This window comes from Rhinoraja longicauda, chromosome 30, assembly GCF_053455715.1.
Source record: "Rhinoraja longicauda isolate Sanriku21f chromosome 30, sRhiLon1.1, whole genome shotgun sequence".
Classification (NCBI taxonomy): Eukaryota; Metazoa; Chordata; class Chondrichthyes; order Rajiformes; family Arhynchobatidae; genus Rhinoraja; species Rhinoraja longicauda.
Genome location: NC_135982.1, coordinates 20657971 through 20685839, shown reverse-complemented (window position 1 = coordinate 20685839; position 27869 = coordinate 20657971). Strand labels below are relative to the sequence as shown.

Sequence of the window (27869 nt, the reverse complement as noted above, 5' to 3'; positions counted from 1 at the left end):
CCGGACCGTCCCGTCCCGTCCCTCGGGAGCGGTCATGGCCGAGGAGAGGAGGCTGAAGCTGAAGCGGAGGAGGGTTGGCGGCGGGCTGCGGGAGCTGAGCCCCAGGCCGCCGCCCGGGCCGTGCCAGGAGGCCGGGCAGAGCGGCAGCGAGCAGCCGGGGGCAGAGGGGAAGCTGTAAGTGAGCGGGTGGGTGGGTGCCGAGCAGCGGCCTCACTGTAGAGGAAGTCCGAGGCAGCTATGGATCGGCCCTGAGGGAGGGAGGGAGGGTAGTATGATGTTTATCGAGTCACAGAACAAACAAGCCCTTCGGCCCGCCACGTGGGCCGCCAAGTTGGCATGCTGGGCTAGTCCAATTTCCCTGCTTTTTTGCCCCCCTAACCCCTTCCTATCCATATATCTGTCCACGTGTCTTTTGGAAGTCATAATTGACTCTATTTCAATAGCTTCCCCAGGCATATTCCAGATACGGACCGAGGAAAAGGTTGCCCCTGAGATTCCTCTAAAATCTTCCCCCTCTCATCTTAAGCCTCAGCCCTTTAGTTTTAGAATTCTCTGCCCTGGGGGTAGAAAACCTTAGGCATTTATTTATGTTCCTCGTGTATATTTCAATAAGGTCGCCCCTAATCCTCCTAGTGCCAAAGAAAAAAGTTCCAGCTATCTCACTATAACTCAAGCCTGCATGGCCTGGTAACATCCTGGTGAATGTCTTCTGGTCCCTTTCCAACTTAACGACAACACACTTCTGTATCAGTGCCAGCAGAACTGCACACAGTACTCCAAGTGTGATCATACTAATGGCTTGTAGGGTTGCATCATGATGCTCCAACCTTTATAGTCGATGGTCTTCCCAATGAAGGTAAGTGTGCCAAAGGACATGTCCACCTGATTTGCCCCCTTTGGAGAACCATGCACCTGTACTCCCTGCAACGTTATCCAAAGCTCTACCATATACCATCTCAAGTACTGTCCTGGTTTGCCATACTAAATTGCAACACCTCATACTTGTCAGAGTTAAATTCCATTTAAGTTCCATTTGCCATTCCTTGGATGTAGATCCTGTTCTATTCTTGATTATCTTTTATAACTGTCCACTATTCTATCACTTTTGGTGGCCTCTGTAATTTACTAACAATGAAACATTAAAAAAACAGTACAGGAATAGTTCCCTCTGCCCACAATGTTTGTGCACAATATGAAGCCAAGATAAACTAATCATATCTACTTTGCGCATGATCCACATCCCTCCATTCCCTGGGTATCCATGTACCTATCTGAAGCTCAATCTGAAGAAGGGTCCCAACCCGAAATGTCACCGATCCATTTTCTCCCGAGATGTTGCCTGACCTGCTGAGTTACTCCAGCACTTTGTGTCTATCTGATATAAACCAGCATCTGCAGTTCCTTTTTATTACCTATATGAAAATCTCTTAAACAGCACTATTGTATCAGCCTCCACCACCATCCCTGGCATTGTGTTCCAGGCACCCAGCACCTTCTGTGTGAAAAAAAACAACTTGCCCAGCACATCTCCTTGTATAATTTTATATCTTCTTAAACCTTATAAATACTTTATTTTTCTTTTTGACCAAGTTTACAATCATCCAAGGTTCCCTTACCTTGCCATCCATATCCCTCCCCCTTACTGGAACATGCTGGTCCTGAACTTTGATCAGCTGGCCTTTAAACGACTTCCACTGGCAGATGGCAACTGACCCAATAACAACTGCTGCCAATTTACTCTCCATTCTAAGGACCAACTATTCAGCAAAATTTTGCCTTGGCATACATATTGATACCAATATTATTAAGTAAGATAGACACAAAAAGCTTGTGTAACTCAGTGGGTTATTAAGTATGACTTGTAGCTATATAGCACAAATACTCATACTGTATAAAAAAAATAAATCTGCAGAAGCGAGAAATCTGAAACTAACAACAGAAAATGCTGGAAACACAGAGTAGGTTAGGCAGTATCTGTGGAAAGGGAATCAAGTTAAACTAAACTTTGAAATGCAGCAGCTGACTTTTGTGCATATCCTTCAAGCACCGATTTATTCACAAAATGCTGGAGTAACTCAGCAGGTCAGGCAGCATCTCGGAAGAGAAGGAATGGGTGACGTTTCGGGTCGAGACCCTTCTTCAGACCCTTCTTCAAGCATCCACTGACTGAATGACCACTCAGTTTGTTTCTTGTCGGGAAATTTCAACCACTGCACTGGTCTTCCTCTGCAATGGCCCAGTCTCATTAACAGCCAGAATAAACAGGGGGGGTCATTTCAATTTGTTATTCCTAAGAAAGGAAATCTGTGATTACTACATTGCAGTTACAGTCTTTCAAAGAGAAAGGAATAACATGACTTGCATCCCTGTAACTCCAAGAATTTGTTTTGTAGTTGGTGCATTAAATATCCTTTAGTTTAGTGTAATTTATTATTGTCATGTGCATCGAGGTATTTTTTCAAAGCTTTTTTCAAAAGAATGCTAGAAAGCAGCATGACTCCAGAGTGGGTGTGTAATTGACTTGAAAATTAAGCTGACACTTTGCTGTACAGGCTTGTTCGAGGCAGTAGAGAGCTTCACAGCTACTGCCCACAATAATCTGGGTGGGGGAAAGGGGGGCTGAGGTTCCCACTGCCACAAACCCTGTAAAATGGGAAGAAACATCAGAAAAGTTCATGTTAATGTTCCAGCAGCTTCCACCAAGCAACCTTTGTTAGGTCAATAGGATCACCTCACAATGGCGTAGCTGATAGAGCTGTTTTCTCACAGCGCTAGAGACTCGGGTTTGATCCTGACCTCGGGTCCTGTCCGCATTGAGTTTTCACTTTCTCCTTGTGAACATGTTGCTATCCCCCGGGTGCCCTGGTTTCCCCCCACATCCTGATTATATGCGGGTTTGCCGGTTAATTGGCCTCTGTAAATTGCACTTAGTATGCTCGGCATGGACTCGATGGGATGAAGGGCTTAATTCTGTGCTGTACCTTTCAATCAAAAAAAAAGTTTGGCTGATGCCCAATGCAGTTGCTTATTGTGTAAGAGTTCATATGTGAAAAGTGACCAATTGGGCTCGAGGAATTATAGCTCTGAACTAGCAGATCAGTGAGTGAAATAACACTTTCTGCAAAAGAGATGAAAGTTAGCAATCTTACAATAAGACAAGTGTCTAAGCCAAATGACAATTACAAGCATCACCAAAGTTTTTGTATTTGCAGGCTGCCAGCTACTGTATCCACTTGGCTCGATGACAATGACATGAATGAGACTGACTACATTTGGGCTCTTTTGATGAAATCTATGTTTCCAGACATGAAAGGATCAGATTGGAAGACTATTTCAGTGCCGGACTTGCCCTTGGACTCCGAGAAGGTATGGCCCAATTCCCTGTGAAGAATGGGCATTCTCTTTAATTTCTTGAGTCCCTGATCTTTGACATTTACTCCAGGTATCCAATATTGCTCAATTATGTGGTTGAAGGATTGTTTGGCAATTTGCTTTTTGACCTTTTCACGGCCTTCTGAAACTTGTCACATAATTGTGCGTGTATATTTGCATTTTAATTACAACTGAGTTGGGAAGGCAGCAAATAAAAAAGCATTTCTTGCAGAACTTTTGTTTCCTGGTCTTTCAGCATTGATTGGGAAAACTGTACAGTTGGGGAACTTTAGGTGATGGTGAGCCCTTATGTCCAGGTTCTATGTTATTCCGCTGCTCAGCCAGTTAACAGATACTAACGCTGCAAAACTCACTGTGGGCTTGAACTCTGAACCACATAGACTAAATGTCCAATGCAGTTTCCAGCTTTGTGCTCAGCCAATTGATGTTGGCCAGGACACCAGTTGTGGTTATTCTAGTGGCCTTAGCACCTTCTGCCAAGTTTAAATGTTCTCTTTTTTTTCCAATGCATTTCAGTAATCCCTGCTGAGAAATGTACATATCTTGAATTCAATGCAGAGAGGCCACTTCAGTGAGGCTTGGAAGGGCTGCTGCCATTCTGAATCATGTCCCAGTAAGAGACCCGAGTGGGGAAAAGGGGGGGGGGGGGGGGGGGGGGGGGGAGGGAAATGGATTGATTGCCATTTAGGCTTGTTTGTAAGGTGAATGGCATGCTCTAAATTCAAGATCTTCATTTCTAATGAGCCAATGCATCACAACAAAGCTCTGCAGTCTTACCACATCCAGTCATAAACAACTAAAGGGAAGCCATTTAATGAATAACAAAGAGTAGGTCTGGTTTGGTTTAGTTTAGTTTAGAGATACAGCACAGAAACAGGCCCTTGGGCCCATCAGGGTTCCACCGACCAGCGATCCGCACACATTAACACTATTCTACACACACGAGGGACAATTTACGCATACACCAAGCTAATTAACCTACATACCTGTACGTCTTTGGAGTGTGGGAGGAAATCGTAGATCTCAGAGAAAACCTACGTGGTCACGGGGAGAACGTACAAACTCCGTACAGACAGCACCTGTACTCGGGATTGAACCCGGGTCTCTGGTGCTGCATGCGCTATTTGGCACCAACTCTACCGCTGCACCACCGTGGGTGTCCCCCTGGTGGTCGAGGAAGTGTGAAAAGGCCATATGTGAAATTACCAGCAGAAAAGTGAAAACATATATAAATGCCTGAAACAAGAGGTAGAAGGATTGAGGTACTGATTACCTGAAATTGCTGAATGCATTGTTGGTTCCAAAAGAGTAACGTGCCTTGTTGAAAGATGGGAATGTCGTTCCGCCAGCTTTCCTTGCTCATCTTTGGAACAGGGTAGGAAGCTGAGGAACGGTTTTTGAGAATTGGAGTGATGAGAAATTAGAAACTTCAGGTCACCCTTGCAGAGCAAATGATGAGGTTCTGCAAAGTGGTTATCAGTTTTGTTTAGTTTCCCATTAGCACAAAATTAGAAGAAGCACATAAAGAAAAACTGGGTACTATGAAACTGAGAGGACTTCCCAGCAAACAACACAAATCCAAAGCCAGTCAGACTGAGAATTGATAAATAAATAATGAATGGCCTGAGAAGGAAAGATAAATTAGTGGTAAATTCATAAACAGCAAGGAAGCTTAGATAACGAGAGAAACTGAGGCTCTGGTCAGGGAAAAGGAGGCATGGGACAGGAAAAGGCAACTGGGATCCCTGGGGGAGTTTCAGGAATGGAGGAGCTTACTTAAGAAGGAACCCAGGAAGGCAAAAAGGGGACCTGTGATTGCTCTGGCAGATAATCTTGAGACAAATCCCGAAAGATTTTATGTATATTGAAGCTAAGAGAGTAATTAGAGAGACAATAGGGCCCCTCAAGAAACCAAAGCGATCATCTCTGTGTCGACTGCAGGACATGGGCAAGGTCCTCAATGAGTATTTCTCCTCTGGTTTTACCGAGGGGGAAGACATGAAGACTAGAGAACTAGGGACAGTTAATTGAAATGTCTTCAGGACAGACCACATTACGGTCAACGCCACTTCTTGTAACTTCTAAATTGCATACATCCTGACTTCGACCTTTAACAGCATTAGGTCTAAATCCATTTCCAACTCCACCACGCAAATATCCTCACTGTAGGAAACACCAGTGGTTCAAGAAGGCAACTCGCCACCACTTCTCAAGGACCGTTGGGGATGGTTGATACTGTTCTTGCTAGCAATGCACCGATCCTGAACGATGCATAAAATAAAATCCACCCCACCGGCTGAATCATCCCCAATTTTTCTCGACTTTTCCTGCAGGTTAAGATTGGGAATTTTGGCTGATTTCCCCCCTCATCAATCCAGTGGCTTGGAGTGGCTTGCGTGAGGATCAGTTCCTTCAGAATATGCAGCTCACTTCTCACTAAACGCATTTGATTAGCCATCAGGACTGATTAATTTTATTTTCTATGGTACGAATAGAATTCATTTAACATAGACAAGCGGTATCTTTTATTCCTTCTGGAACCTTGAGTGGTTAATTTGTGCACTTTTTTGACCACTGTTTATTTACCGATTTGCTGTACAAAATCAACAAAATTTGTTTTCCTGTCAGCGGTCTGACCCCAGCTTGCTGCTGGGCGGTGTTCCAGACGGGGATAAATATAAGACCAATATTTACCACTGTCCAAATGAGTATCATTTTGTTCATCTCCTCTGCTAAAATCAGCAGTTAGTAAAGCAAAACCGATTTCCCTTCAAAGTGTGCATTGATTAATATATGAAGTCTTTCTATTTTAGGTGTTGGGCTGGACTGGGTGGGTTTGAGAGAGGAAGGCTGTCAATCAGTCAATTTAGTGGGCTGGATTCAGTGACTACTTGCCAGCGCATCCATTAATAATGACTCAGCTGTTGTTGGCTAACACACCGTATGCGAAAGTAGTATGACAGACACAGGCTGTTTGCTTCAACCAGTCTCTGTTGATGTTTATCAAGGGCCGTACATGTCCACCCTGTTTATCCACATTTCTTGCGTTTTAATGTGGGGCTGCTGGATTAATTTTTTGTGTGTGTGTAAATTATACATAAAGTAAAGCAGCTGATATGCACAGCTTTAGACTACACCCAAATACTTTACATTTGCAATGCAGAAGAATAATTTCAGTCTTCCTGCAGCATGATATTGGAGTAGCCCCAGCTGAAATTGCGTCATGTTTTTCAGATTAAGGAAAATCGTGGGTCACTTGGGAAACCGTAGCAATACTTCACAGCTGCAACACTGTTTAAAGCCACTTCATTTTGTTGTACAGAGTGTTGCATGGAGTTTTGAGACATTCACAGGAGAGGAACACAAGTGGCTTTGCGGCCTCTGGTGAGCTGTGAGGTATTACAGCTTCCAAATGTGATTTTGTTGGGTTTGATGCTCGATCAGAGACATGCAGAGATTCCATAGGGAGGGGACGCAGGGATCATGCCTGGAAACCTTGTTTGCTAAACATTCAAGAACTGCAATGGTTCTCTCCCAATTCCCCTCAAGGATAATTAGGAATGTGGATAAATGTGAGGTTATCCACTTTGGTGGCAAGAACAGGAAAGCAGATTATTACCTGAATGGTGGCCGATTAGGAGAAGGGGAGATACAACGAGACCTGGGTGTCGTGGTACACCAGTCATTGACAGTAGGCATGCAGGTGCAGCAGGCAGTGAAGAAAGCGAATGGTATGTTGGCATTCATAGCGAGGGGATTTGAGTATAGGAGCAGGGAGGTTCTGCTGCAGTTGTACAGGGCATTGGTGAGACCACACCTGGAGTATTGCGTACAGTTTTGGTCTCCTAATCTGAGGAAAGACATTCTTGCCATAGAGGGAGTACAGAGAAGGTCCACCAGATTGATTCCTGGGATGGCAGGACTTCATATGAAGAAAGATTGGATAGACTCGGCTTATACTCGCTGGAATTTAGAAGATTGAGGGGGGATCTTATAGAAACTTATAAAATTCTTAAGGGGTTGGACAGGCTAGATGCAGGAAGATTGTTCCCGATGTTGGGGAAGTCCAGAACAAGGGGTCACAGTTTAAGGATAAGGGGGAAGTCCTTTAGGACCGAGATGAGAAAGTTTTTTTTCACACAGAGAGTGGTGAATCTGTGGAATTCTCTGCCACAGAAGGTAGTTGAGGCCAGTTAATTGGCTATATTTAAGAGGGAGTTAGATGTGGCCCTTGTGGCTAAAGGGATCAGGGGGTATGGAGAGAAGGCAGGTACAGGTTACTGAGCTGGATGATCAGCCATGATCATATTGAATGGCGGTGCAGGCTCGAAGGGCCGAATGGCCTACTCCTGCACCTATTTTCTATGTTTCTATGAATATGCTCCCAGTGATACCCATATCTCAAAAATAAAAATGATACTGTGAACCATTATCCTACCTCCCCTTCTCCAAGGAGTATTGTATCTGGAGCTGTGCAAATGTGCTTCTCCACCTGGTCACCTCTCTAGCCTGTCCTGCAGGACTGGAAAGTAGCTAATGTTGTTCCTTTGTTTAAGAAGGGAAGTAGAGAGAATCCTGGGAATTATAGGCCTATGAACCTCGCGCCAGTGGTAGGGAAGCAATTGGAGAGGGTTCTTTGGAAGGGAATGGGTTAATTGGGGACAGTCAGCATGGCTTTGTTCACGACAGGTTATGGCTTACTAACAAGATACACAGGATTAATAGTGACTTGGACATATGGATTCAGACCCGGCTTAGTGAAAGAAATAAGAGGGTTGTGGCGAAAGGATAATATTCAGGCTGGAGGTCTGTTACAAATGGAATTGAGCAGTGATCTGTGCTGGGACCTCTGTTGTTTGTGATATATATATATATATGTGTGTGTGTGTGTGTGTGTGTGTGTATGTGTGTACATGTGTATATATATGTGTATATATATGTGTGTATATATGTGTATATATATATGTATATATATATATATATATATGTATGATTTTGATGTAAGCATCGACAGGTTGGTTCGTAAGTTTGTAGAGGCCACCTACAAGATGTAGAAGATGTCTGGGCTCATGGACTGTGAGGAAGAATGCCAAAGTATACTGCGGGATACAGATTAGTTACAGAAATGGGCAGAGAATTGTCAGATGGAGTTTAAACCAAGCCATTGTGAGGTATTGCACTTTGGGATGTTGAATATTTGGGGGAAATATACAATTTAATGGAATGACCCACAGAGAGATTTTGGGGCCCATGTCCTTAACTTCTTGAAAGATGCAACACAGACTTGGATTGTTTTCTCTGGAACGCCAGACGTTGAAGACTGATAGAAGTATATAAAATTATGAGAGGAATAGATAGGATAGACAGGCAGAACCTTTGCCCTACGATGGAAATATGAAATACTAGAGGATGTAGCTTTACGGTGAGAGGGGCGGGGCAAGGTTGATGATTGCCCAGGACGTTCTACTGGAGATGATGGTGGAGGCAGATATAATAGTGTCATTTAAGAGACTTTCGATAGGTACGTAGATATTCAAGGAATGGCGGGATATGGATTATGGCCTTATGACCTTCTGTGCAGTTGTGGCATCATATTTGCCATCGACATTGTGGGTCGAAGGGCCTGTTCCGGTGCTGTACTGTTCTATGTTCTATTTCGGGTGGTGGTGACTTGCTTTTGGCCTATTTACCTGTATCTAGCTCACCATTGTACTACAGATGCCAGAGATATTTCCCCCTTACAGGAAAGGATCTTCCTTTCATCCTTCTTTAGGAGACAAACAGTGCTTATGGGCTTTTGAGGATCGGTAAGTTCGGGGAGCATTAGATTGCACAAGGGAGACTTGGGCTCCTATGTGTACCGAGGTCTTGATGACTTTCTCTCCCTGAACATATGCATAACTAGTTTGTGACCAAAATAAGAATTGGAGAGAAAGAATGGGTGATTGGGTTACATCCCGCTGAGTTACTCCAGCATTTTGAGTTCAATTTAAACCAGCATCTGCAGTTCTTTCCTACACCTTCATATTCCATCTTGTTTCCTGATAAGGTGCAGATGCCAGTGGAGAGAATGTGCACAATTAGTGTTACCTCTCACTATCTTTGAGGTGGCTGTTCTTTATGGAAAAGTATCACAGATAGCGTTAATCTTCCCTAGTTAGGTGATTTTTATGTGCGTTCGAGGGAACCAGTAGAGACACTTCATTGTGAATTTATTTATTCATTAATGTGGAGAGTGAAGTATTACATTTGGAATGGGTATATCTCTGACGTTAGATATGGGCTTGGTTTGTTATTTTCCCCCATGCTACCCTTTTCTTTGATACCTTTTACATTTTGCAGAAACTGAACTGTGTTTAAACGTTCTTCCATGACAGATCCCCAAATACATTGAACCGGTTGTCACTGAAGCCATTTCTGTGGGAGGTGAGAGTTTTATGTGGACACCATTTCCACCTTCAGTGGCTCTGGAAGGGAAGAGCAGACCTGAGCCACTCCACAGCCATGGGACCGTCACTGCAAATAAGGGAGAACTGATCGATTCCACTGAGATCCATGCAGGCGGATCTCGACATCCTCTGTCAGAGAAGATGCAGAACAAACATGCTTTATCTTCTACAGACGCGGCAAAGTATCTTGTTTATCCAAAGGAAAATGATAACATGCAGCCAAAGAGCCACCTGGTCAATGTTAAATCGAATGATTCCTGTGAAGCAGATCCAGTGAGGTTCCCTGCAGAGCATGCCGTGGGGAAACGGGAAGACTCTTACCTAGTGGAAACATGGCACGTTACAGGTCACCGATCAGCTGACGCCCTGCTTGGTCCAGGCACATATCTTCAGAGGCCACGAGATCAAGAACCGCAGCAGCCGACGGCTATGACAATGCCCATCCGCAAGCCCAGTCAAGAGAAAGTAAAACAGCACAAAATGCTGACAGGAGGGACATTGTGTGCAGAGGAAGATGATGCTAGTATCAGCGTAGGAGAATGCCAGGTCCATTCTTTCTCTGAAAATAGTCTCTGTGTCACCATCACAAACAGTGACAAAGGTGCTATCACTAAAGGAAGGTCTGACGAGCAGATGGAAGCTGGGCTGGATTTGGAGAGCTGTCCAATGTGCCTTGTTCCCTTTCCTGCAGGGTAGGTGTTACTTGCAATGACGTTTTGATTTCTTTATGCCTTGATCTTCCTCTATCAGCCCTGTTTCGGCACAACTTGCCTATCTACTACCTTTCATTTTACTATTGCTAACGGAATGTATATTTTTATAATTCCTGTGTCTGTTTGAAGTTATTCTTTTTTTTAGTTAAAAGAAGTCTGTGTTGAGTGAAAAAAACCTTAATGAGAGGGAAGGTGTCTGAAAAATCTGATTAAATTCTCTTTATATATTGTATTTTTTCTGGGAATTCTTTCCGGAGTTTCTCCTACTTGTTCAGGTCTGTTCCTCATCTGACGTTCATCTGATCTGGTTCCAAGCTGTTAAATCTGTTGTTATATTAGCTGATAGAAGCTATGCAAACATTTGTATGGGCTCATGTTGATTTTCCTTTTGGTCCAGTTGACCAGGGCTTGGTGTTTGTTTCCAATTTGTCTCTTAATTACATGGGTGAAGCCAAGACTTTACTGCATGGAGGATAATAGAAATGTTCCAGAGGATGTTAAACACCAGAGGAGGACACAAAATGCTGGAGGAACCCAGTGGGTCAGGCAGCATCTCTGGAGAACATGGATAGGGAACATTTTGGGTTGGGACCCTTACTCATACTGATTTGGGGTGGGATGGGGGGAGAAAGCTGGGAGAGAGGAGGGGCAGGACTGAACTTTGTGGGTGATAGATGAACACGGGTGAGGCAGGTTTTGATAGGCAGGTGGTTGGAACAAAGGCCAGAGATTAAAGCAGAAGGTGTGAGACAAAAGGATTGAAGAGTTGCAAATTGTTGTACAACAGATTGGACTTAAAATAGACACAAAGTGCTGAAGTAACTCAACGGGTCAGGCAGCATCTCGAGGAAAAGGATAGGTGACATTTCGGCTCTGGACCCTTCTTCCTGTGGCATTCCTGTGGCCACACCATAATGACATTTAAGAGGCTTTTAGATATGCACATGGTATTCCAGGAATGGGAAAATAAGGATCACTTGCAGGCAGAGGACATTAGTTCAACTTAAGATCACGTTTGGTACGCACTTTGTGTCAGTCCCTGTCTGTTCCTGTACTGTACTGCTCTCGGTGAACCCTCAACAGCACTGATGTACAGATGGATCTTAGGATTCAAGTTCATAACTCTCTGAAAGTGACAACTCAATTCGATAGAGTGGTAAAGAAGGCATATGGTATGCATACCTTCATTGGTGCGGCATTGATTATAAGAGTCTGGAAGGAATGATGCAGCTTTCTAGGACTTGGTTAGGCTGCATTTGGAGTATTGCTTGTAGTTCTGGTCACTCCATTACAGGAAGGGTGGGGAGGTTTTGGGGTGGGTGCAGAAGAGGTTCACCAGAATTCTGCCTGGATTACAGGGTTTTAGCTATCAGGAGATGATGGACTAACTTGGATTGTTTTCTCTGGAGTGTCAGAGGCTGAGGGGAGATCTTATTATGAGAGGCAGAGATAGGGTAGACAGTCAGAACCTTTTTCCTGGGGTAGTAATTTGAAAGACTAGAAGGCATAGCATTAAGGTGAGAGGGACAAAGTTTAAAGAAGATGCATGGGACAGGTTTTCTACATAGAGGGTGCCTGGGACACGCTGCCAGGGGTGGTGGTGGAGGCAGATGTGATACTGGCGTTTAAGAGGCTTTCAGACAGGCACCTGAATATGCAAGGAATGGAAGGATATGGATCACGTGCATGCAGAGAGGATTATCTTGGCATCATGTGTGTCATGGGCATGTGACCAATGGGCCTGTTCCTGTGGTCTATGTTTTATGTTCTATGTATGTTATGACTGGGCTAGCACGTGTGGTTCTTGCACAATGGCAACACTCATTTGTTTCAGCCAGAGGCATTAAAGCCTTGATCGCAACTAATGTGTAATTCTGAAGTTTTTGCCCCTCCGTGCCAAAACCATTCCTGCACACCCTTATGGTACACTAACATATTTAAGTGACTTTTTACACAGCGTCCCTTGCTATGTTATGAGAATATCACCATAAAATCTGCAGAGTAAGCTCCATAGATATATATGATTTAGAGATTTATATGATTTTGCATTGTCTCCATGACAATACCTTGGAGTGAACACCTGATAGGGTTGTTTTTGCATTGTGTACACGAGTAATCACTTATAAAAGTTGATTTGTTTTTGTGTTGTGTAAAGATTATTTCCAAAGTTGTCCTTAGTTGTTGATGAAGAAAATAGGTTAAAATTCACAAATTTAACACTATTCTATTTGCATTATGGCACAAAGAATTGGAGTTGGATATATATTGAGTGTATTTCTATTTTGCAATGAATGTACATGTGCAAGGGCTAACTACAGAATCTAACATGGCTGGCATCACAACCACTCCAGCTCCTCTCAAAGTGGTTGACTCATGCAATCTCTAGGCAACAAGCATTGGCTACATTGCCTCTCACAGTGGAATTGACTGGTGCTTGCTTCATGGTGTTTATTATGGGCTTAATCGACTCCTGTTACATCACTGGTACATCAACCTGAGGCCACATTTTGAAATGGAAGTAGTTCCAAGGAAACTGTACAGACTCCATGAACGGGAGTGAGTTTATGGGCTGTAAAAATTGTGTTTGAAGCCAGCACTCAAATTGTGAATTTTTGGGAATTAAAGTGTTTTGTGCACACATTCCTGACTTCACTCCCTTGAGTGAAGTCACATCATCACCATGGTGATGCTTTGTCTTCACCCAAATTTTATACCTTTATGGACTTAAAGACCTAGAGCCAGCCATCTTAGAACATTATCATAAATTAGTTAACCCCTGTGCACTTCTGATGCTTTATGTGTATGATGTTTATTCATAAACATGAAGTGTAAACTTTGGACGGAATGATTCTGGACATTGGCATAATGCTCAATTTCCCTCCCTAAACAGCGAAAGATGGGGCAAGAATCTTTTACGGAAACTTAACGTCTCTTTGAATGCACCAATTTGACTTTGCTGAAGGAATATTGATGATCCTGTCTAGTATCTACACTTAGGTCAAAACTCAGGTCAAAACAGTGCGTGAGTGTAGGCAACGTGCGCTTTCCTACCCTTGCTTGAATTAGACTACACTGAATTGGTCTACACTCTAGTCTCTCCCCCCCCCCGCCCCGGGTTGAGTAGCTGTCAAATACTGTATTTGATATCTGGAATGAGCTGTCAGAGGAAGCTACTCAAGCAGATACAGTTACAGCTTTTAAAAGACCTTTGGACACATATATGGATAGGAAGGGTTTGAAGGGCTATGGGCGAAATGCAGGCAAATGGGACTATCCCAGCAACTTGGTCAGCATGGACCAGGTAATTCATGAAGATGTACCAGAGGGAAGACATGGAGTGGATACACAGTTTGCCTTTTCAGGAAAGGTTTAGATTGTTTTAAAATAGCACCTTTCCCCTCTCATTACTAAATTCTAAACAATGTGTGTGAATATCATGCACCCTGAATGTCTGAGAAGAAAAGTCTGAGTAGGTCCATTCTGGATGTTAGGCTGGGGAAGTAGCAACCTGTGGTTAAGTTCAACGTTAGATAGATTAGTTAGATAGATTGGTTCAAGATAGCCAAGAATAGTGTTGCTATACATAAGAACGCAGGATTGGAGGAAGCAAATTTTAATACTAATAATAATTTGGGGTTAGGATAGAGTCTGATGTAATTGTACATAAACTCCAACAGCAACACATACAGTTAATAAGTTATATTGTAGAAAGAATACAAAATATTAGGCGTGTATCCAAGGATAGAATTCTGAGTTCAGAATTTAAAATTAAGATTGCCACACTTTTTAAATACCAATCTTTTAATTTTTGGTTTAGTTTAGAGAAACAGTGTGGAAACGGTCCTTCGGCCCGTCAACCAATGATCACCCATTATCCCAGTTTTGCATCCAACACATGAAGGCCAATTTGCAGAGGCCAATTAACCTACAAACCCGCATGTCTTTGGAATTATTTTAAAAAAATCAGTTAGTAATTGGAATTTACTAATGATTAAATAATTAGTTCTGAGTAAATCACAGATTTAACAATATTAAACAGTAATGCAAACTTTGTGGTCAGTACTTTGCAATAAATATTTCAATAGTTTACCAATTATTAAGTCACTGTGAAAAAAGTAAACAACTCCAGAAAGTGTGGCGTGTAAATCTCACAACAATTTATAAAAGTTGACTTTTATAGTCTGAAGGTAATGGAATTGGATATATCAGAGTATCAGTTACAGTTGTTCAAGTAATGACTTGAGAGCGAGGAGGAAATTTCTATACGCGAGTTGCAAAGAATGATTTGCCACATGGAATAGATGAAACAGAGTCAGTTTCCACTCCTAAGGGAAGTGTAATTTAATATAGAGCCAAGGACAAAGCTGCCTGGTCCAATTGTAATTGGACTGTTCCAGCATGGATGCATTGTATATGCAAACACAGATGCTCCATCTAAGCCAGTCCCAGTTGTCTGCGTTTGGCCCATATCCATCAACATTTCCTTTCCATGTACCTGTCCAAATGTCTTTTAAATGTTGTTATTCTATCTGCCTCAACCATTTCCTTTGGAAGGTCATTCCATATACCCTCCACCCTCAGTGTGAAAAAGATGCACCTCAAGTTCCTATTAAATCTTTCCTCTCTCTCCTCAAACCTTTGCACCCTAGTTCTTAATTCCTCTATCATGAGAAAAAAATACTTTGTGCATTCACCTTATCTATTTCCCTAATTTTATACATGTTTATCATATGTTTATCAGCAAAGGTTTATCCTGCGCTCCAAGAAATAAAGTCTTAGACTGCCCAACCTCTCCCTAGCGGTCAGTCCCTCAACTCCTGGCAACATCCTCATAAATCTTCTCTGCATTCTTTCCAGCCTTATAACATCTTTACTATAGCAGGGAGACCACACAGAACACAATACTCCAAGTGTGCCCCACCGACGTCTTGTAAAATTGGAACATATCGTTCCAACCTCTACACTCAATTCCCTGACTGATGAAGGCCAGTGTGCCAAAAGCCTTCTTCGCCAGCCCATCTGCCTGCTTTGCCACCTTCAGGAACTATGTACTTGTACTCCGAGATCCCTCTGCTCTATAACTCTCTCCAGGGCCGTACCACTCACAGTGAAGATCCTGCCTTATTTTAACTTCACAAAATGCAACATTTCACATTTATCCTCATTAGGCCTTTCTCAGTCCACCGGCTGAGATGATCATGATCCCATTGTAATTTTTGATAACCATATTCAGTGTCCACGATGCGACCTAATTTAGGGTCATCTGTACATCATGCCTTGCAGATGCACAACAAAATTGTTGATAAAAATGACCAAACCGCAACCTGCCCAGCACTGATCCCTTAGGCACACCACCAATCACAGGCCCCCAGTCCAAAAAAACAACCTTCTACTGCCACCCTCTGCTTCTTACCATGAACCCCATACTCAGAATAAAAGGATAACCTTTAGAAAGGAGATAAGGAGGAATGGATTTAGTCAGACGATGATGAATCTGTGGAATTAATTGTCGTGAATAGTTGTGGAGGCTGTCATTGGGCATTTTTAAAGCAGAGATTGACAGGTTCTTGACTAGTAAGGGTGTCAAAGGTTATGGGGAGAAGGCAGGAGAATGGGGTTGAGAAGGAAAGATAGATCAACCATGGTTGAATGGTGAGTAGACTCGATGGGCCGAAATGCCTGATTCTGCTCCTATGGCCTGGTTATAAAACCAAGTGTAGTGGACATTTGCAGTTGGATCTGAAATACAGAAGAGGGAATTAATGCCATCAGACATCAAAGGATACATTTCCATTGAACAGTGCTGAGAATGAGAAATGAATGGCATCATGTGCAGGCTCGAAGGGCCGAATGGCCTACTCCTGCGCCTATTTTCTATGTGAATGATTTGAGGTGTAAAATGAAGAAGCGTAGCTTACAACGGGAACTTGATGTGGGAGAACATTTTCATTTTGGGCTTGGGTGATATTTAAAAAGGGGGTAAGAAAAGGAAGGGTTGGAGGGACTAAAGGGATCAGTATTGAATTGCTGACATGACATAAAAGGCTTGGTGTGTTGTGTGATTCAATAACATATCCCTTTAACATGTGGTCGTCATTACACATTGGATTACCATCTTCATGGTGCTGAGCAGCCAAATCACCATTTTCCACCTTGAGAGGCTGAGTCCCAGCAGTGAAGTCATGCCTGTTCTTGCATTACTCACTCCCCTGCCCATTTATCATTTATCATTTTCAATGTTTCTCAGCTGTTTCCTATTCTCAGAGTTAGAGCACAATTATTCTAGTCAAGGAATAATAATAAAATGTGGGGGAAAAGATGGCACAAAGACAAGGAATTTATACATAACTTGTAAAATTATATAGCCTTGTACAGCAATATAAACAAATGATTGTTCGCTTGTAACAGGCAGTTAAATAGTTCCCTGTCTCCCTGCAGTTACATGTCGTGCAGTACCACAGGGGAGGACAGGGGTAGGGCTAGTTCTGCACTCATTAATTCCAACAGGAAAATTGAAATGGTTATAAAGTTGTGCTCTCCATTAAGTCCATTGAAATGAATAAAGGTAGAATTTAATTTCACCGAAATAGCCCACTGTCCTTCAGAAACTGGCAGCAGTGGAAGAACAAGGCATAAAAAGAATGTTAAATATTCAAGTGTGTGTTATAAAGTGGGGAAAACCTAATTTTTCTGCCAATTAAGCGTGTTTGATCACAATGTCGGGATAGATGAGGAAGGCCATTCAGCCAATTAATCTAAAACATCCCATTCTGTCCCCCGCCTCATCCCTCCATCACAACAAGCAAACCATTCCGAAACATGTGTAGGAAGGAACTGCAGGCGCTGGTTTCTACCGAAGATGGACACAAATTGCTGGAGTTACTGGAGTCCATTCCGAAACATTCTCAGCTTTTTTCTTCCAAAAGCTTATGCAGAAATGTATGACATGTTGATGACTCCTTCAGTGAAGTCCAGGTTCTGGCTTCGATACTAAATTTTCTTTTACAAATTTGAACAACCTCGGCTCTCCTTTCCTTTACATGCTGCGGCCTTGATGTCAGGGAATGAATATATAAGCTGCTTTCAAACAAGTAGGCTCCTTTGTCCTGAAAGGTTTTGAGTAGTGAGTCCATTACCCCCTTGTGCCATGAATGGTGGAGCAATGTTGTTGAATTAGGACACATTCAGTTGTGGGGTACTCCTCTGACTGGGCAGCTTTCTGATGAATGCTGCTCCTGCTTCAATCAGACTGCTGCAGTTGGGGCTTCTGTGACGGCAATGTTTTTATCCTGTTGAATGTGAAGCAGATGTAGTTACCATTGTTGAGTGCCATTGTCTGGCAAGTTAAAATATTGCTCAAGGCTTACTACTTGCAGGCACGTACTTGCTGAGGACTTGCAACAGAACTGAATAGCACCCAATTTCTGTTATAAAGATGAAGGTCATTGATAGGTGTTGAAGATGATGGGATCGAGGATATTGTTCTGGAGAAAGTCCTTGGGCTGAGATAATTGTGCAGCCTACAAGCTGCCTCCATTTAGGTAAATGTTATTCCCTTTGTTCTGTGTCTGTACACTGTGGACGGCTTGATTAGGATCATGTATAGTCTTTCCGCTGACTGGATAGCATTTAACTAAAAAGCTTTTCACTGTACCTCGGTACACATGGCAACGAACGAGACTAAATTAAACTACTCAGTTAACACCATGGTTAATTGTATAGTTTGTGCCTGGATATCTATTTATCTGACCCTAAATGTACCAGTGTACAGGGTACTCACGGCACGGTAGCGCAGCGGTAGAGTTGCTGCTTTACAGCGAATGCAGCGCCGGAGACTCAGGTTCAATCCTGACTACGGGTGCTGCACTGTAAGGAGTTTGTACGTTCTCCCCGTGACCTGCGTGGGTTTTCTCCGAGATCTTCGGTTTCCTCCCACACTCCAAAGACGTACAGGTATGTAGGTTAATTGGCTGGGTAAATGTAAAAATTGTCCCTAGTGGGTGTAGGATAGTGTTAATGTACGGGGATCACTGGGCGGCACGGACTTGGAGGGCCGAAAAGGCCTGTTTCCAGCTGTATATATATGATATGATATGATATGAATGATTGATGACTTTTCTGCTGAAAATAAATTTCTCTTCATCTGCATTCCAAGTGGTCCACCTGTTAACCTGAGACTACGCCCCAGTTTCTCAACCTTCCTACTACTGGCTAGCAACCCCCTCAATCGTCTCAAGCTTGTATGTTGAATGAGCTCACGTCTTAATCTGCTAAACTCCAGTGAGTACCGGCCAATCTTATTCTCACGAGTGAGGACATTCTTCCCCGGAATCTATGCAGTGAATCTGTGCTGCAGAGTGAATGTATTCTTCTTTGGGTGAAGAGGCCAAAACTGTAGAATTTATTTCATATTACACAATTCTAAGCAAGACTTCATACATTTTGCACTCCATCTTGCTTGAAATAGAGGCCAACATGCCACATGCCCGTCCGATTGCTTGTTGTACTTGCTCTAGTGATTACACTGTCTCGTGAAGCAGCAGCAAAATGTCCAATTACATCAAATTGTCAACAGCAGAAGCCAAACACAAACCCAACGTCTTCAAGCTTGGCGTGCTGGCAACTGTTAACAGATAGAAACTTGCCATCTAGTCCAGGCAATCGAGTCACATAATCTATTTGGACAACTCAACAGTCACCCAAAAGAAAGAGGCTGCAAAAGAAACATTGCAAGTGCAAATTGGAGGTCAGCTGATGAGGCACAGCAAGTTTTCAACATAAAATATTGTGGGATCTTTTGTTTTGCAAGATGGACCCAGGAACGCAATCCAGATCTTGTCCTTATGTGAACCAACATGGATGTTATGCCTATCTGAGCATCCTGCCATGGCCTTCTACATAGTCAGCAAGGCTGGCTATTGTCCATGCTGAGAGAGGGATCCCTGTGGTGGCAGTGACAAGAATGCTCAAGTGGAGCCTGTGACGGGTGGTGTTGGACTGATTTAAAGCCCTAATGATAGGACCAGCAATCCCCACACATTAACACTATCTTATACCCACCAGGGACAATGTTTTTACATTTACCTAGCCAATTAACCTACAAACCTGTACGTCTTTGGAGTGTGGGAGAAAACCGAAGATCTCAGAAAAAATCCATGCAGGTCACGGGGAGAACGTACAAAGACCGTACAGACAGCACCCGTAGTCTGGATCGAACCCGGGCCTCCGGCGCTGCATTCGCTGTAAGGCAGCAACTCTACTGCTGCGCCACTGTGCCGCCCAAAATTAGCTCTGTAATTCATAGAGGTATCCATTTCTCTTTTTAATCACATTGGTAAGATGTCACTTTGGACTACTGTGTCAATCTTTTTTTTAAATGACTGAAAGCCTTCTCTGTGTTGATTTTCTTTAGTCTAGTTAGCAGCAGTGATATAGTGTTTCTCCGGTACTGCTGCTGAATTCTGATCAGCCCACATTTCTCTCTCATACTGTCTGTAAGTACACTCTACCATTCTTCCTCTCTCTTCCTCTCTCTTCCTCTCTCTTCCTCTCTCTTCCTCTCCCCCCGCCGAGTGGATGGCTTTACTTGAAAGCAACAGCCAATTTGCACAATGCAGGACCTCCCTGGCGATATTGAGATGTTCTATGACTGAATCTGTTGTCAGTTGTAGTTGGAAAGCCTGAGAACTCTCCTTGCTTTTCCATCACTTTTAGTCACACACTAGAAGTAGCCCGCGCAGGTCACATTGACAATAATGCAGACACATAAGCCGGGGACCTATTGAAGATGGTGTTGCTGTTGGGCTGATAGCCCACATGGTTGCCAACATGCCTGAGTTAAAATCTGACATTCCACATAGTTTCAGGCTCAGTTCTATGTGCTGATTATGTAAGCTTGGAAACTTTTAAAAATCTACTGAAAGAGAGTGAGGGGTTGGATTGGGGATGCATTTGGTGGTGGGGGAAAGGGAAGGGGTTGGATTAGATGGTTGCCTGGTGATCTGATATAAAACATTTCTCCATGGTTGACAGTCAGAAAGTGATCTTTAAGATCCCAAGGCTGGGCTGGTGGGCAAACATGTGGCACATGGAACTCGCTTTGGAGAAGTGTGAGGTCATGCATTTAAGGAAGGAACATGAGCCAAGTTAATACACAATAAATGAAAGGATGATGAAAATTGTTGGGGGGCAGAAGGATCTTGGATTGCTTATCCATGGATCTCCGAAGGTACTACAGCAGGTTGCTATAGTGGTTAAGAAGATATATGGGATGTTTTCCTTTATAATAGCCAAACAAAGACTATAACAACAGGGCGATCCTTCTGGAACTGCATAACTAGAGGGCACGAAGGGTATCTCCTGAAAGGGAACAAGGGTTTTAAGGTGATTTATCAAAGGTTTGAGGTAGGCTGAGGAAAAAAAATCTTTGAAAAAAGAAAGCTGAGGAAAACTGCGGAAAGCTTGATTAGAGGTGCATGAAAAGCAGATCTTTGTCCACATGGATCTGGTGGACCAGATGTATTGTAAGCATCGATGATTTTGTGCCCAGGCAATAATGACCACCGGCTGGCGCTGCGATGGCAGCCTACAGTCTGTCTGTCCTTTGTGTCCTTTTTTTTGTTATATTTGGTGAGTTTTAAAAGTCTGTATTAATGCTCTCTGGTTTGTTTTATGTGGGTGATGGGGGAAACATTTTTTCAATCTCTTACCTTGCCAGAGATGCGATTGTTTTTCGGATCGTATCTCTGGTCGCTCTGCGGCTTAACCTCATGGAGCTGGAGGCCTTGCCCGGGACTGACTTTGAGCCCCCGCGGGGCATGGACTTACCATCTGAGCGGGCGATTCCTTGCCTGGGTTGATGCTCCAACTGCGGACTTTAATATCAAGGAGCTAGCAGTCTCGGGTTGAGACCGAAGTCGGGAGCTCCAAGCTGCACTGTTCGACAAACCCCGACCCGGGGTAGATTGCCTGGCGTGGGGGAGCTGAGATCCCCCCCCCCCCACCGGATGCAGGAGCTTGACGAGGAAGGCCAGGCGGCGGCTGAGGAAGGCCAGGCGGCGGCTAAGGGAGTCAAGATCGTCCTGTCAACGGAAGGTTAGAGGGCCCCGACTGCTGGAGGACAAAGCAGGGAGAGATTGAACTTTTTTTCGCCTTCCATCACAGTGAGGAATGCGGAGGAGTCACTGTGGTGGAGTTCATGTTGAAATGTATTTTGTGTGTTCTGATGCTTTTTATAGTTATGACTGTATGGCAAATGGAATTCCTCGTATGTTGCAAAACATACTTGGCTAATAAAGTATGATTGTAAATGTGATTGGGATTGTGAGCTTTCGGGTTGTGTTTAATTTTACTCTGAATTTTGAATGCAATAGACAATGCTCGTTTCTGTGGGTTAGATTCATTGTTTGCCCAGTTAATGGACAGTATTGGATTTCAATAAAAACGAGCATTTGGATTGATGAGCTTCCTTCTCTATTGCTAAACTAGAAAGGAGCCGTTTGTGTTCCTGTGCTTGCATCCCCTGCTCACTGTCCAGGGCAATGTCATCAGCTAAGGCTTGAAATCTGCCATCATATCTGTGTTGATCAAGCTCATGCTACCATAGGCAAAACTCTGAAGTACATGTTGAATCTGTTTGGATATACATATTGAATGCAGCCTTTTGGGTCATGCTTCACACCCCCTTATCAGGTCAAGCATTCCTGTCCCAAATGGGGCAATCTGCAGGTCCCACATCAGCCACCTCAGAACCCGCAGAACTGGAGTGGAAGCCAGTCACCCACGATCCCCAGCGACTGTCTAAGTAAAAGGAGCCTTTATTTATTATTTAATGCAGGTCGGGTGAATAAAGGCAATTTTGCCTGCATCTCGGAGATTTTTTTTTGGACGTTGTCAGTGGGGCAGCACAGTGGCATAGCAGTAGAGTTACTGCCTTACAGCGCCAGAGACCCAGGTTTGATTCTGACTGCGGGTGCTGCCCACGGAATTTGTATGCTCTCCCTGTGATCGCGTAGGTTTTCTCCGGGTGCTCCAGTTTACTCCCACACTCCAAAGATGTACTGGTTTGTAGATTAATTGGCTTCAGTAAAATTGTAAGTTGCCTCTAGTGTGTGGTGTGATCACTGGTCGGTGTGGATTTGGTGGAAGGAAAGGGCCTGTTTCCATGCTGTATCTCCAAAGTAAAGTCGAAAAGGTTGTTGGAAATAGAGGTCAATATCTGCATCATGGGCATGAATCACTTTTGTCCAATACACAGTGTACACAGACGTCTTAACAGAAATGATAATTGGATCATGTCGACAGTGCAATGTAAATGTACACAGATGAACCTGGTTGAGGCAAGACATGGTTATGATCAGAATGCTTTTTAAAAAAATCCAGTTACGTTCTGAATTTTAAAAGAATTTGATGGGCCCTTTTTACTTAAAAGGGTCTTAAATTATAATATTTTTTCAGTGATATTAAAAGTAGACCATTGTTTTTCAAGGAGTTAATAAAGCTAATCAAACATTTGAGCAACTGGAGAAAAAATATTATACATTGTGGATGTTGCTGTAATTGAGATCCAGCATTGGATTTTCTTAACTTTCACCATTTCTTTTGTCTCCACTAATGTCAGCACATTTTTTTGTCTCTATCAAAATACTTCAGCTCCATAAAACTCTTCATTACTTTAACCAGTTGGTAACTAGGTTGTGTTAGTTGACATTTCAACTGAACTGAAGCTTGTCCATGGCTAAAATTCACAGTTGCATTCACCGAATAACAACAAGCATTGTTTACAGATATGTAACCAGAGGGTACCTGCTGGCCAATTTGACTTAATTGCTCATGGCTAAATTATAGACATCCAGAAAAAAAAAATCTAATTGTTCTAATCTCCCTATAACTCTTACAGGTCAACTTTTCTCTCTGTAAACATTTCTTTGGGAGTTTAGTTTACTGACACAGCATCAATCCAATTGTAGATTGGGAAGCAGAAGCTACAGCTGAAATGAATTACTTGGAGTGGCTGCCTCCTGGACAGAGATTTAATTTCTACTGGGACCGAAAAGATTCACTGCTGCACTGCTCCAATCAATCTGCCCTTGTGCATGCTTCGTTATGCAACTAATTGAGACTGATAGCAGCTGCATACTCTGCAGTTACACCAGGACTTTGGATGAGCAGCTCGATCGATGTAGAACATTCCGTTAAAGTTACAGAATCAGTCAACTTTTAGTGCTGGGTTTTCCCAGGGCTCTGAAAGGTGCTGACTCTTGCTAGGAGATGTTGCTATGGGCTGCAGATGTTCTTTGGTAATCTGTAGAAAGATTAAACTCTTCCCTTGGGTATAAGAAAGATTCCTAGTATGCCTGGAATCAAAATGGAAAAACTGAAACGGCCTGATAATTACAGCATAGTGGTTCTTATCCAGCACCCCATATCTGCCAATGTGAGGCAATAATATTTCTTCACTGTGTAAGAAGGAACTGCAGATGCTGGTTTAAACCAAAGATTGACACAGAAAGCTGGAGTAACTCAGCTGGACAAGCAGCATCTCTGGAGAGAAGGAATGGGTGATGTTTCGGGTCGAGACCCATCTTGAGGGTCTCGACCCGAAACATCACCCATTCCTTCTTTCCAGAGATGCTGCCTGTCCCGCTGAGTTACTCCAGCTCTCTGTGTTTATCTTATATTTCTTTACTGGTTGGCTATGTATTGATTATTATCTCTGCACTTCCCCAGAATATTTACAGTAAAATTCATGAAACCATCTTGGAATTACTTTCCCTTCCTGAAATGTGGCATCTTTCATTTCCCCTTGGCCCCTTGGGGTGGTGCAGTGGTGCAGTGGTAGAGTTGCTGCCTTACAACATGAGAGACTGACTCCAGGTGCTGCCTGCACACAGTTTGTGTGTTCTCCCTGTGACTGTGGGTTTACACCGGCTGACCGAAAGACGTACAGGTCTGTCGGTTAATTGACTTTGGTTAAATTGTCCTTGGTGTGTAGGATAGTTCTAGTGTATGGATCACTGATCAGCGCATACGTGGTGGGCCATAGGGCCTGTTTCCTCGCTCTCTGCGGCGCGGTACCTGTCGGCGCCAGTGGCTCGGGGCTGATTCGGAGTCTGCGGTGGGCGAGCTGGGCCTACAGTGCGAGTCATAGAGTGATACAGCGTGGAAACAGGCCCTTTGGCCCAACATGCCCATACTGGCCAACATGTCCTAGCTACACTGGTCCCACCGGCCTGCATTTGGTCCATATCCCTCCAAACCTGTCCTATCCATGTACCTGTCTAACTGTTTCTAAAAACGTTGGGATAGTCCCAGCCTCAACTACCTCCTCTGGCAACTTGTTCCATACACCCACCACCCTTTGTGTGAAAAGGTTACCCCTCAGATTACTATTACATCTTTTCCCTGAGCCTTAAATCTGTGTCCTCTAGTCCTCGATTGACCTACTCTGGGCAAGAGTCCTCCGTCATTGGTCTGTGGCAGGCGATCCTCGTTCCTCTGACCGCGGCGAGTGGGTCCTCTGCTGTCGGTCCATGGTGGCGAGCCGGGCACAATCGCACTGGTCAGCCACAACATTAAAACCGATCCCGAAGGTAGGAAGCTGAGTGTGATAATTAGCTTGACCTTGACTAACAGAACAGTCCATGCGAGGGCAAGGGCCTGTAGTTCAGCTGTGATAGGTCACAGATCTCTAAGAGGGCTGCTGTGTAAGCAGAAGGTTGTAGAACTCAGACAGCTTGAGAAAGGAGCATGGGTCGGCAGAGGAATGTTCAACAGTTGAGCCTTTCTGTAAATCCTCCCTTGAGGCACCTATGCTCCAGGGTTAAGTCTTCGAGCAAAGCCGGTGGAAGTGGCATGCATACACATTGCCATCTAGGCATTTAGACAACCCTTTTATAGTGAAAGTCAGTGGAAAGTACAGTGGTGATTAAGAGGCATGTTTAAAATGAAGGGGTGGTTTCTGTTTTGACCTAGAGATGCTGTGAGGTTGTGGATGGATTTTTAAATCATGCCAATGCAGAGCAAACAGCGTTAGTTAGTGAATGACGACTCTCAGGCACGTTCTGGAGAGAGTGCAGGACCCGGGAACATTGAGAATGTTGGGGATGGACTTCACTAGAGACCCGAAGTGCATCAGCCATACATCACAACACACACAAAAACACCTGTCTGAAGAAGAGTCTTGACCCGAAAAGTCACCCATCCTTTTTCTCCAGTGATGCTGCCTGACCCGCTGAGTTACTCCAGCATTTTGTGTCTATCTTCGGTATAAAGCAGCATCTGCAGTTCCTTCCTCCACACACTTGAACATGTCTGGTTGGATTTCCAGAGTGATGCGAAAAGCAAGAAATGGTCATTGAATTCACTCTGGGGAAAAAATATATACTTCTTTTGCACGGCACTGAAACAAGCAATGCTGTGGGGTTGAAATGCAAGGCCAAGTATTTGTTGCTCATTTTTGTATACTATTTTACTAGCCATCTGCCCTCATATTGCACATAGTGAGAGGTATTGTTCAATTTTCCCACATTATATTGATTATGGAATGGCCCTTGTTCTTTCAGATTCACCCAGTTGGATGTCGATAGCCATCTTGCCAAGTGCCTCTCTGAGAGCACAGAAGACGTGATGTGGTAATTACTTGGCTGAGAGAGGAGCATTTTAATGCAGCCTTTGGACAGCATTCAACTGGGACTATAAATAAAAATGCTCAAGCCTGGGTGCTGGAAAATGAAGACTGTCTTTGTGGTGATCTTCCACGTTTCTTTAGTTAGAAACATAGTTGATAAAAAAATGCCCAACTATTTGCATCTAGCTGAGTTAGAGTCCTCTCCAATTATTGACCATCTAAACCAGCTGTTTTCAACAAAATTTTATCACTTTGGATCAGATCAGGATATCTCGTACGTTAGATGTTGATTGTTAGCATATGCTCTGTGGAATGGTTTGCAGAATCTTTCCTTTATATGTTGAAGTGATTTACTTTCTTACCTCATCTGAATGTAATGACTCCGTGCTGAGTGCCAAGTGCAGAGCAGTACCTTTGCCCATTAGTCATTTTCCAGCCTCCCTGCTGCTTGCCATTGCATTATTTGCAGAGGGTTCACAGGTAAGCTAGACCAATCCAGCCTTACACTTCCAACATGGGGTCTCTGGCGAGGAAAGAGATCCCCCCCAGATAATTGAATTCCTACTTCGGATTTGAAGAAGGGTCCCGACCCAAATCGTCAACCATCCTTACTCTCCAGAGATGCTGCCCGACCCGCTGAGTTACTCCAGCACTTTCTGTCTATCTTCTGTTGAGACTTGTAGGACTCACACTGAGAATCTGAGGTTGACTTGCTGTTCCTACATGCTGTTTACACGTTTATATCGAATGTCCACTAGATCTCCCTATATTGAGCACAAGAACGGCAGTGGCATCTTGTTCACCAATTTGTGCACTCATACAGGGCCAGTGCCATTCCCAGTGGGTGCTAAAAACAGAACAGCTATGTCCTTTCTTCGCTGATGCCGGGAAGGTAGATTGGTGGCCAGTTCTCTGTAGAAGCCACAGAGCAGCTGCAGGGAGTATGTGGAGGGATAGGGAGAGGAAATGCATCAATCTCCTTCGCGTGGGGCCTCCCCCAGCAGGATCCAAGCACTAATCTAGGCCTGCATTTGGTGGTAAGGCTGATCAATTTGGCAGACATTGGAGTGATGATAGAAATGTTGCAATTGTCAAATAATATTTCTTCCAAACTAAGCAATGTATAAGGAGTCGTGCAGATGTTGAGAGTTACATTGGCAAGGTTTGAATGAGCAACTCCCCAATCTGCTGCAGTGTTTTTGTGAATGATAAACAAGAATCATAGGTTGCACCTGAGTGCATCAAATTAGTTTGGAAATTGCAGACATGGCACTGTGCAGGTTATATATCATTAGCTATGCAACAGTGAATGGCACATGGATTTGCCTTCCCCAAGCGTATTAATTATTTGAAAATGATTGTGAGTTTGCTCCAACCCAGGGTAAATTGGTGTTTGTGTGACTTGCACATTAAGAAACTGTCCATGAATAGCTCAATTTTTCATACAGAAGTGCGTCCTTAGGTTAGATGAACCAAGTTGCTCCACATTGTAGGTAGACACAAAAAGCTGGAGTAACTCAGCGGGTCAGACGGCATCTCTGGAGAAAAGGAACAGGTGACGTTTCGGGTCGAGACCATTCTACAGACAGAGTCTGAGGAAATATGTAGGAAGGAACAGCAGATGCTGGTTTACACTGAAGATAGACACAAAATCCTGGAGTAACTCAGTGGAACAGGCAGCATCTC

The 27869-nt window shown here is 43.6% G+C and overlaps 1 protein-coding gene across 1 annotated transcript; it reads left to right on the top strand.

Annotated features, from left to right (window-relative positions):
• On the top strand, positions 1 to 27869 carry LOC144608039 (uncharacterized). The gene is made up of 4 exons (XM_078425273.1): positions 1 to 174; positions 3213 to 3366; positions 9771 to 10534; positions 26119 to 27869. Exons 1-4 carry the CDS (start codon positions 35 to 37, stop codon positions 26189 to 26191), a joined length of 1131 nt encoding a protein of 376 aa, XP_078281399.1. The 5' UTR covers positions 1 to 34; the 3' UTR covers positions 26192 to 27869.